The 12,790-nt window shown below is 35.5% G+C and overlaps 1 protein-coding gene across 1 annotated transcript in view; it reads left to right on the top strand.

Annotated features, from left to right (window-relative positions):
* The first annotated feature begins 209 nt into the window (after window positions 1-209).
* Window positions 210-12,790, top strand: part of PCDH11X (protocadherin 11 X-linked) — a 652,803-nt gene continuing 640,222 nt past the window's right edge. The window contains 1 exon segment of the mRNA XM_008700634.2: window positions 210-749. Within this exon segment, the coding sequence (XP_008698856.1) occupies window positions 210-749 (540 nt within the window).

Raw genomic sequence — 12,790 nt, 5'->3', positions numbered from 1 at the left:
TGAAAAATCCATAATATTATTTAAGAGTCAATTGTGCTAATATTTTAATTTAATGATTTTAAAACTGAGCATTTAGTTAACATACATTTAATGGTTGGTTGGCTTTAATAATTTCTTCTCTCTTTCTCTCTCTCTCTCTCTTTCTTTTCTGTTTCTCTTTGACAGTTTTCTGTGGGTTGATACAGAGAACCATCACTATTGTGCCTGGTATGGACTTGTTGTCTGGAACATACATATTTGCAGTCCTTTTAGCATGTGTCGTATTTCAGTCTGGCGCCCAGGAGAAAAACTACACAGTCCGAGAAGAAATGCCAGAAAACGTTCTGATAGGCGACTTGCTGAAAGACCTCAACTTGTCACTGATCCCAGACAAGTCCTTAACATCTCCTATGCAGTTTAAGCTAGTATATAAGACTGGTGATGTGCCACTGATTCGAATTGAAGAAGGTACTGGTGAGATCTTCACTGCTGGAACTCGCATTGATCGTGAGAAATTGTGTGCTGGTATCCTGGTAGAAACCCGTTGCTTTTATGAAGTGGAGGTTGCCGTTTTGCCAGATGAAATATTTAGACTGGTTAAGATACGTTTTCTAATAGAAGACATAAATGATAATGCACCGTTATTCCCAGCAACAGTTATCAACATATCAATTCCGGAGAACTCAGCTATAAACTCTCGATATGCTCTCCCAGCAGCCATTGATCCTGACATAGGAATAAACGGAGTTCAAAACTACCAATTAATTAAGGTATGTTTTAAAAACACCTTGTTCAAGATAATTCATTTTTAAAAGGCAAAAAAATAAAAGGATCTTTGTGTACTTCAAATTTTGAGTAAGCCATCACCCTAATTTTTTAAAAAAGTTTAAGCATAGTGAAGGAAACTCGGCAATGCAATTCTTGTGATTGCATGAAGTTTATGAATTTTTTTATGTATATTTATTTTCAAGCAGTTGATTATGTTTCTCTTAATCTATTATAGGGGTCAGACAAGGAGCTCAGCCCTGCTACTTACAATAAATAACCTACCCAATACCTTACTTTTAATTTGTCTAGTTGTGACTCTGCCACAAGGTGGACCTAAATAAGCGGTGGACCTAAATAAGCAATGTAAACATTAAGAATGAATGCACAAATCTATCAGTTTTACTCAGTGATCATTTTAGATAGGAAGTTTTCTCTTGGCAGTTGAAAAAATGCCAAAGAAACTTATTTGAGTGGTGAATAGAACATTTTTATTACTAATGTTTCTATACATATGTAGAATAATAAATATTTTTCATGGCAATTTCAAGTCAAGGCAAGATCTTTAAGCATCTCTTGAGTCAACAGAATGAGATTAAGTTTTAGCCAATGTGCTGCTAATGTTAAATATTTTCATTTTTTCTAATTCTTTGAAAACACAAAACACTCACTTCCTATAAAGGGTATGTAGGATTTTTAGCCAAAAAGTTTCAGTTTATCTGAAGAACCTATTTTGATCTGACTTGAGTCTTGGCATAGGGAAGGCAGAAGGAAGAATAGGTGGAACAATTGTATTTGAAATATGTACAGAGGGATCTTGTTTATTGAGTGAATGGGTGATTCCTTTAAATTACCTATATAGTATTTCGGATAATAGGAAACTCAGATTTGAATATGTGAAATAGTTCAATGCTCTTGAATGATCCTGGAAAATGTGTGAAAGAACAAATGTTCAGACTTAATATAGATTAGTTAAGGAATTTTTAAAGTTTTATAAACATTTTCTGACTATTCACTACCAGATTATTATGATGAACATAATGGTCAATGTTGCAAAATATCCTAAGAACACATAAATATTTTGATATATATCATCTGATGGTTTTGGCTTGGAAGATGTATAACATTGGAAAACTACTCAGCTAATGCTGTTAAGTTGTAAAGACATATTTGCTTATAAATACATTCAGTAATAGAAGGTTATAGATTTCTTGAGCAAATTCAAGTGAAATGCACACAAGTGTATAAGAAGTAAGAACAGAAAGAGAAGGGATAAAAGATTTATAAATGAGCATTTTTTAGGTAAGACCTCCTTATCTGATGAAATGGGAAAATATGCAGGAGTCAGAAAGATATGGATCACAATTTTGTGCTTACTGCTGACTAGATATGTCACCTCCAGCTTAATTTTTCTGACCTTTAGTTTCTTCCATCATAATATGAGGATGTTGATGTACATGTCACAAAGGCAGAATTGGGGCAATAAGCACTCAGTAGAAAGTAGATAGAACTGCTGATGATTTTTGGAGATGCTTTAAAGCATTTGACTGTTTATGGATAGGTGAGATTTATCACTTTAAATTGTAAGTTGTATAGCAGAGTAGATACTATCTCTAAAACAACACTGTCCAATGTAACGTTCTGCAGTGACATAAATTCTATAATCTGTGATAGCCAATATGTAGCTATTGGCTATATGTGCCTATTGAGTACTTAAGATGAGGTTAGTGCTACCAAGTAACTGAATTTTTATTTTATTTAATCTTAATTTTAATAGCCACAAGTGATTAGTGGCTACTATATTAGATAACAGAGTCAAAACAAAGAAAAAGTTTATTTGGAAAATAAAAAATAACAGATAAAATCAAAATGGGGCCTTACCAAATTTAAATCAGGTATTAGTAATACAGTTTCCCCACCAACCATCAAGACAAATGTATTGTTTTGAAATGCAGTGTTTTGTTATTTCAAAGAAACTACTTGTAAGAATAATTTTGTCATACTCCCTCAGGATAGCATAACAAATTTATAATATATTTCTGATTTGTCTGGAAAGCTGCTTAAGAAATTTAAATAAAACAAATAAACTTATTGGCATAATTTTAACTTTGTTAAAATCTGTTTTCTTTTTAATTTCTTTGAGATATTATCAGCAAATAATAAAAAGACACACTCACTAGAGGTTATTAGATGTGTTTTAGAAGTAGACGTGCTCTACATATTGCATGGTGCACTGGGTGTTATACGCAACTAATGAATCATGGAACTTTACATCAAAAACCAGGGATATACTGTATGGTGACTAACATAATATAATAAAAAATATTATTATAAAAAAAAGAAGTAGACGTGCTCTAAAATTTGGTTCCTCTTTAGAATGTGTGATAAGGTAAAAGCGGACTACATGGTCTACTTAAAGTATTGAGGCATTTGTTGGCTCCATGTACAGATAACTGACCTAACTGCTTGTTAAAATAATGAGTATGACAAAAAAAAAATAATGAGTATGGAAGGTAAAACATAGCCCCAGGCACACAGAGGGTTATGACATGGATGACATTAACTGAATATCGTTTGACTTACAAAAACGTCTTGTCATGAAAGTGGTATGTATGCTGAAGGGATGGGAAGATTAAATAGAAAGAAAATAAACATGTTATGATTTATCCATTAACTTTAATAAGTGTTACAAGTAGGCCAACCATAATAATAACATTTGTCCTGCAGAATAGGATGAAAATTTCATTAATATTACTTTGTTCTATTTTTGTTGAATAGACAAGACCAGCAAAATCACAGTTTATCCTAACTAGGGATATATAAAATGTATATGTAAAGTTCAGATAGTAAAGGGAGAGAAGGGGGAGATATAGGGAAAATTTTTAGGGAAAAATAGGTCAATTTACACATGAAGGGGTCTTGCTACTGATAATTCTGTATTAATTAACTGAAAATGCAGTGGTGAAAAAGATGTATTAAATGTATCAAAAATGTATATAATATAAGTAACATAAAACTTAGAATATTTATCTTCAAAAATTTAATATATAAATATTTTAACTTAATTTTTCCTTTTTTGTGATATTACATGTGCTTTGACATAAACAAGGCAAGCATTATTATTCCACATTTTGAATACTTTGAAAATGTGTTTCAGAGTAATAATTTATTTTGCTTATGGTCATATGACTAGTAAGTGATAAAGTTGGGGACCAGAATAAGGTCTTCTGACTCTTAGATTTAACTGACAGACAGATAGGTAACCTCGAGGATGGGGATCACAACAAGTTCATGATACAAGAGGAAGGAAAAAGAAAAAAGAGGCAAAGAAGTTAAAGGAGAAAGTGAGAAATGAAAGAATGAAGTGATTACCAAATGATTCTGCTTAGTGCAAAGAAAATTATGTTAAAACGTATCTATGTGGCCTTGGCAAGGTTAATATTCAACTTTTTAGGAAATTAGGATACTTTTTTTTGAGAAAGAGAGAGAGAGAGTGCACCTGCGGGTGGGAGGAGGGGGAGGGGCAGAAAGAGAAGGAGAGAGAATTTTAAGCAGTCTCCATGATGGGCATGGAGCCCACATGGGGCTCCATCTCATGACCCTGAGATCATGACCTGAGCCCAACTCAACAGTTAAATGCTTAACCAACTGAGCCACCCAGGTGCCCCAAGATTAGGATACTTACTAAAGAAAAAAAAAAAAGATTCATTGAAAGTTTCTAATGTTGGTTGCCACTTAAAAAAATACCTAGAAGCAAAAATCTTCACTTTTCCCTATGTTTCAAGTAAAGTCATGCTATGATGAGAATTCCCCATGATATTTTGATATAATTTCCCTTAATTTGAACTACCTATATTAAATATTTATAACTATATATATCTATACATACATACGTGTATATAAATACATATATATACACATATATGTACATGTATGTTATATAGTTATATATTATAAATATACATTATTATATATAGTAATTATATTGTTTTATTAAATGTTATTAAATAATATATTTTTAAAATATTTTATTTTATATTATATATGGTATATACAGATATATAAATATCTGCATCTAATTTTGCAATTAGTAATTGAGACTTTGCAGTATGGAAACTGTTAGCCAGGAGTAGGATATTACAGTATCTCTTTAACTTTCACCTTGTTATTGTGATGGCCTGTTATTTATAAAGCTTTTTTTCACATTCTAAGTCTTGTTGACAGGGAAGCCAATATTTTCACAAATAGAAATAAACTTCAAGTACTCAATCTGATTCAGGATATGGATATAAACCACAAAGACCTACTTCTTCCTATGGTTGGAACTGAGGGTAAATTAGTTTGTGTAGTAATATTACATATGTCTTCATTTTCTGCTTATTTCCATCTTCCCTCACATATATCAATAATATTTCTATACTAGTCCAGTGACATTTGTTGATCAGTTCCCTTGAAGCAGGCATGACAATGTTTCAAACGTTGACAGTTTATGCTGACAGAGCATGAAAATCAAGTTTTTCTCAGATTAGTGATCCTACTTGAAACCCTCACCCATTTTGCCCATTCCATAAAGCATCTTTATCTTTTCAACCAACCATAAAAAAAATTTAATCTTGGGCAGAGTCTTTTCACATAATCAAGATTTGGGCACTTATTTCTATTTTATTTAAAACAGATATAAATATTTGGTCTTTACATTTAAAGCTAAATGAGAACTAAATATCTTTCCTCTTTGCTTTTAATAATGCGTTTTTATTATGTATGTTAGTCACCATACAGTACATCCTTAGTTTTTGATGTAGTGTTCCATGATTCATTATTTGCGTATAACACCCAGTGCTCCATACGTGCCCTCCTTACTACCCATCACCAGCCTATCCCAATCCCCCAACCCCTCCCCTCTGAAGCCCTCAGTTTGTTTCCCAGAGTCCATAGTCTCTCATGGTTCATTCCCCCTTCTGTTTACCTCCCCTTCACTCTTCCTTTTCTTCTACCAATCTCCCTGCTATTTCTTATGTTCCATAAATGAGTGAAACCATATGATAATTGTCTTTCTCTGCTTGACTTATTTCACTTAGCATAATCTCCTCCAGTCCCGTTCATGTTGCTGCAAATGTTGAGAAATCGTTCTTTCTGATGGCTATTGTATATATGGACCACATCTTCTTAATCCAGTCATCTGTTGAAGGGCATCTCAACTCCTTCCACAATTTAGCTATTGTGGACAATGCTGCTATGAACATTGGGGTGCATATGGCCCTTCTCTTCACTACATCTGTATCTTTGGGATAAATATCCAGTAGTGCAATTGCTGGATCATAGGGTGGCTCATTTTAACTTTCTGAGGGACTTCCACGCTGTTTTCCAAAGTGGCTGTACCAACTTGCATTCCCACCAACAGTGTAAGAGGGATCCCCTTTCTCCACATCCTCTCCAACAGTCAAAAAAACCTAAAATTGACAAGGTAAGTATCTTTCCTCTTGATCAAGAGTTTGGACTTATGAAACTAAGGTTAAAGTGAGATTTGTTTTTAAGTCTGGGATTAGAAAATCCAAATTGTGGAAATATCATCTACAATTAGATTTAGTAATATTGAATTAAATTGCCAAGAAAGAGGCATCCAATAATATATCCTGGAGACAAAAAGCAAGCAAACTTTATTATTCTTTTTTTAATTTTTTTATTATGATATGTCAAACTTTATTATTCTGAAGGAACTGTTATTTCTTTATCTTATGTAACCATAGCTCAAAGTGGTGTGAAGTAAGTTAGCAGGAGCAATGAATAAAGATTCACCAATGTTATTCCAGGCAGAACATGCAGACTATAACAATGTGTTTGTCTTAGAAAGCATAGTTACTTCTTTTAAAAAAAAAAAGATTTTATTTATTTATTTGACAAAGATAGAGACAGCCAGGGAGAGAGGGAACACAAGCACGGGGAGTGGGAGAGGAAGAAGCAGGCTCATAGTGGAGGAGCCTGATGTGGGGCTCGATCCCAGAACGCTGGGATCACGCCCAGAGCCGAAGGCAGATGCTTAACGACTGCACCACCCAGGTGCCCCTAAAAAGCATAGTTACTTCTAAGAGGATGAAAGGAGTTTGAATATAGTGATTTCCTCATTTTTCAACTATAAAATGAAATTTTAACTAGAAGTTTACCCTTTCAAAGCTAAAATAACCCAATTCTCTATTCTCTGATTTATATAAAGGGCAGATAAACATTTTTGGTCTGTGCTAAAAAGCAAAAGAGATGACAAATCTAATGCTAATGACTATTATGTTCCTGAAAACTGAGGGTTATTATCAAACTGAACCTTCAGTGGGAATAATGAAAATATAAAACTCATTTTCTTCATAAATGGATCTTTATTAATGTTCTCAGTTCTTATTAAAATGAGAGTTTGGCACTAATAGGATTAAGTGACATTCATTAAATATATATATTTTTAAATTTTTAAATTTCATTTTGATTCCAGTATAGTTAATATACAGTGTTATATTAGTTTCAGGTGTACAATATAGTGATTCAACAATTTATCACTTAGTGCTCATCATGATAAGTGTATTCATTAATCCCCACCACCTATTTTACCTATACTTACACCTACACCCCCTCTGGTAACCATGAGTTTGTTCTCTATAGTTAAGAATCTGTTTCTTGGTTTCTCTCTCACTCTATTTCCTTTGCTTGTTTGTTTTGCTTTTTAAATTACACACATGACTGAAGTCATAAGGTATTTGTCTTTCTCTGACATATTTTGCTTAACATTATACTCTTTGGCTCCATCCGTGTTGTTGCAAATGGCACAATTTCATTTTTTATGGCTGAATAGTATTCCTTTCTGTATTTATACCACTTCTTCTTTATCCATTCATCTCTCCAGGGACACGTGGGCTGCTTGCATAATTTGGCTATTGTAAGTAATACTGCTATAAGCATTGGGTTCATGTATGACTTTGAATTAGTGTTGTTTGTTTGTTTATTTGTTTGTTTGCATTTTAGAGGTAAATACCCAGTAGTGCAATTACTGGATCATTGGATAGTTCTATTTCCAACTTTTTGAGGAACCTCCATAATGTTACAATGGCTCCATCAGTTTGCATTCCCACCAACAGTGCAAGGGAATTTCTTTTTATCTACATCCTTGTCAACACTTGTTGTTTCTTGTGCTTTTCATTTTAGCCATACTGATAAGTGTGAAGTGATACCTCACTGTAGTTTTGCTTTGCATTTCCCTGATGATGAGTGATGTTGAGCATCTTTTCATATGTCTGTTGGCCATCTGTGTGCCTTTGGAGAAATGTCTGCTCATGTCTTCTGCACATTTTTTAGTTGGATTACTTGTTTTTTTGGTGTTAAGTTTTATAAGTTTTTTGCATATTTTTTAATACTAATACTTTATTGGATATATCATTTACAAAACATCTTCTCCTATTCAGTAGATTGCCTTTTAGTTTTGTTGTTTCCTCTTCTATGAGGAAGCTTTTTATTTTGGTATAGTCCCAATAGTTAATTTTTTGTGTTTCTTTCCCCTTGCCTCAGGAGATATATCTAGAAAAATGTTGCCACAGCTGATGTCAAAGACAATACTGCCTATGCTTTCTTTAAGAATTTTTATGGTTTCAGTGCTCACATTTAGGTCTTTAATTCATTTTGAATTTATCTTTGTGTATAGTGTAAGAAAATGGTCCAGTTTCATTCTTTTGCATGTAGCAGACCAATTTTCCCAACACCATTTGTTGAAGAGATGTTTTCCCATTGGATATTACTTCCTGCTTTGTCAGTGATGAATTGAGCATATAATTGTGGGTTTATTTCTGGGTTTTCTATTCTGTTCTTTTGATCTATGTGTCTATTTTAGTGCAAGTACCACACAGTTTTGATTACTACAGCTTTGTAGGATAACTTGGTCTGTAATTGTGATACCTACAGCTTTGTTTTTCTTTTTAAGGTTGCTTTGGCTATTTGGGCTCTTTCATAGTTCCAAAGACATTTTAAGATTTTTTGTTCTAGCTCTGTGAAAAAATACTGTTGGTATTTTGATAGGGGTTGCATTATTTTTTTTCTCAAGTTTTATTTAAATTCCAAATAGTTCACATACTGTGTAGTATTAGTTTCAGGTAGAGAATTTAGTGATTCTACACATACATAGAAAACCTGGTGCTCATCACAACAAATGCCCTCCTTAATCCCAATCGCCTGTTTAACCTATTCCCCCATTCTCCTTCCCTCTGGTAACCATCAGTTTGTCCTCTGTAGTTAAGAGTCTGTTTCTTGATTTTCCTCTTTTTTTTCACCCTATGTTCCTTTGTTTTGTTTCTTAAATTCTACATAGGGACTGCATTAAATCTGTATATTGCTTTGGGTAGTATAGGCATTTTAACAATAATTGTTCTTCCAATCCATGGTCATGGAATGTCTTTCCATTTCTTTGTATCATTTTGAATTCCTTTCATCAGTATTTTGTAGTTTTCAGAGTACAGGTCATTCACTTCTTTGGTTAGTTTTATTTCTAGGTATCTTATTATTTTTGGTAAAATTGTAGATGGGAATGTTTTCTTAATTTCTCCCTCTGCTGCTTCATTATTTGTGTACAGAAATGCAACAGATTTCTGGAAAATTGATTTTGTATCCTGTGATGTTACTGAATTCATTTATCACTCATAGTAGTTTTTCTATGGTCTTGGGTTTTCTATATATAGTAGTATGTCATCGGCAAATAGTGAAAGTTTCAGTCCATCCTTACCAATTTGGATGTGTTTTACTTATTTTTGTTGTCTGATTAATGTGGTTAGGACTTCCAGTAATATGTTGAACAAAAGTGGTGTGAGTGTACTTCCTTGTCTTTTTCCTGACCTTAAGGGGAAAGTTGTCAGTTTTTCCCCATTAAATATGATACTGGCTATGGGTTTTTCATATATGGCCCTTATTATGTTAAGGTATGTTTCCTCTAAAACTACTTTGTTGAAGATGTTTATCATGAATGGATGTTGTAATTTTTTAAATGCTTTTCTGTGTCTATTGAAATGATCATATGGTTTTTATCCTTTCTGTTATTGACATCATGTATTACATGGATTAATATGGAAATATTGAATTACTCTTGAATCCTGGGAATAAATCTCACTTGATTGTGATGAATCATTGTTTTAATATATTGTTGGATTTGTTATGCTAGTATTTTCTTGATAAGTTTAGCATTTTTATTCTTCAGAGATATTAACCTGCACTTCTCTTTTTGTGTGGTGTCTGTTTTTGCTGTCAGGGTGATACTGGCTTCATAAAATGAATTTGGAAGTTTTCCTTCTTCTTTTTCTTAGAATAGTTTGAGATGACAGTTAAGATGGCGGAGGAGTAGGGGTCCCCTTTTTCAGCTGGTGCCCTGAGTCTAGCTGGATAGGTACCAGACCATCCTGAACACCCTCGGAATCAGGCTGAGACACAGGAAGATACATCTGGATCTCTACAAATGAACATCTCCAGCACTGAGTATTGAGGTAGGAAGCGGGGAGCCATGAATCCGCGCACAGATATTGGAAGAGAAACGAAAGGGAGAGGGACCCTCTACACTCAGGAGCCGGGAAGCAGTAGCCACCTGCAATGGGGAGCAGGCCAGACTCGTGGACTGGCACCCGCAAGAGAACAGACAGAGACAATGAGCCTGGGAAGGCATGCACATCCAAACTGAAAACGGGAGCTACAGAGCGCTCACTGGAACCGGACTGAGACCGGGAGCCCAGGAGCACGCACGTGACCAGACTGAAAACCCGCACTCCGGAGGGCGCGCGAACCATAATGAAACAGGGAGCTCAGGAGCACGCGCGGGAGTGGCTGGCGGCTGGTGGTGATAGAAACACAAAGGACAGAGACGTGCCAGCCCTGGAAGTGAGGACTGGGACACCGGCAGCAGGGTTTTCAACAGCACCAACAGAAACAGAGTTAAAGAGCCCAGAATAGCTCAGTGGAGAGCAGACTGTGATCTCTCTGTTCTGAGACAGAGGCTAGGATATGGCCAGGGCTGCTCTGACTCTCAGAAGAGCCACAGAAAACTGCCAGGGAAAGCCACCAGAGAACAAAAGCCCAGAAATAGCAGCTCACATTGTGCCAATCCCCATCGCCCCTCGCAGGGGACAGGGAGACTCTACCCAAACAGGGTTGCCTGAATATCAGCGCAGCAGGGCCCTCGCCCAGAAGGCAGGCTGAAAAATCAAGAAGACCATATCCCTAAAGTCCCTATAAAACAAGAGCACACTGCCTGGTCCTGGTCAATAATTTGGGCTCTGGGCAACCCCGCAACCTCTCCTCATCAGAATGACGAAAAGGAGAAATCCCCCTCAGCAAAGAAAACATAATGAGTCTGTGGCCTCTGCCACAGAATTGATGGATATGGATATAACCAAATTATCAGAAATGGAGTTCAGAGTAACAATGGTCAAGATGATGTGTAGACTTAAAAAAATAGTAACGAAAATATTAACAAGAATATAGAATCTCTAAGGGCAGAAATCAGAGTGAATCTGGCAGAAATTAAAAATGCTGTGAATCAAATGCACTCAAAACTAGATGCTCTGATGGCCAGGGTAAATGAGGCAGAAGAACGAATTAGTGAATTGGAGGATGTGCTGGTAGAAGAGAAAGCTAAAACAGAAACATGGCTCAAGAAAATCCAATCCCAAGAATGTAGGTTATGGGAGATTACTGACTCAATGAAAAGTTCCAATGTCAGAATCATCTGCATCCCTGAGGGGGTGGAGAAAAACAGAGGTCTAGAAGAGATATTTGAACAAATTGTAGCTGAGAACTTCCCTAATCTGGCAAAGGAAACAAGCATTTGTGTCCAAAAGGCAGAGAGGACCCCTCCCAAATTCAACCATGACAAACCTACACGAGGTCACATCATAGTGCAATTCACAAATATTATATCCAAGGATACAGTATTGAGAGCGGCCAGGGCAAGGAAATTTCTCACGTACAAAGGCAAAAATATTAGGATTATGTCAGACCTGTCTACACAGACCTAGAATGAGAGAAAGGGTTGGGGGGGCATTTGTAAAGCTCTTTCAGAGAAAAACATGCAGCCAAGGATCCTTTATCCAGCAAGGCTGTCATTCAGAATTGATGGAGAGATAAGGACCTTCCAGAATTGCCAGTCACTGACCAATTTCATAACCATGAAACCAGCCCTACAGGAGATATTAAGGGGGGTTCTATAAAAGTAAAAAGGCCCCAAGAGTGATATAGAACAGAATTTACAATCTATAGAAACAAAGACTTTACAGGCAACATGACATCATTAAAATCAAATTTCTCAATGTGAATGGCCTAAATGCTCCCATGAAAGACCAAAGGGTTGCAGATTGGCTAAAAAGACATGACCCATCCATTTGCTGTCTACAACAGACTCATTTTGAACCTAAAGATACATTCAGACTGAATGTAAAGGGATAGAAAACCATTTTTCATGCCAATGGACATCAAAAGAAAGCTGGAGTAGCAATTCTCATATCAGACAGATTGGATGTTAAACTTAAGACTGTAGTTAGAGATAAAGAAGGACACTTATTATTCTTAAAGGATGTATCCAACAAGTGGATATGACAATTATAAATATCTACACGCCCAACAGGGGAGCAGCAAGATACACAACCAACTCTTAACCAGAATAAAGGGACATATAGATAAAAATACGTTAATAGTAGGGGACACCAACACTCCACTATCAGCAATAGACAGATCACCTAAGCAGAAAATCAATTAAGAAACAAGACCTTTGAATGCCATACTAGACCAGATGGACCTCATAGATATATATAGAACACTACACCCCAGAACATAAGAATACTCATTCTTTTTGAATGCACATGGAACGTTTTCCAGAATAGACCATACGCTGGGTCACAAAACAGGTCTCAACTGATACCAAACGATGGAAATTTTTCCCTGTATATTCTCAGACCACAATGCTTTGTAATTGGAACTCAATCACAAGGAAAAATTTGGAAGAAACTCAAACACTTGGAGATTAAGTACCATCCTGCTCAAG

Source organism: Ursus maritimus (genome assembly GCF_017311325.1).
Source record: "Ursus maritimus isolate PB19 chromosome X unlocalized genomic scaffold, ASM1731132v1 scaffold_X1, whole genome shotgun sequence".
Classification (NCBI taxonomy): Eukaryota; Metazoa; Chordata; class Mammalia; order Carnivora; family Ursidae; genus Ursus; species Ursus maritimus.
The sequence above is the reverse complement of the archived record's forward strand: the minus strand, read 5'-3'. Positions and strand labels throughout refer to the sequence as shown.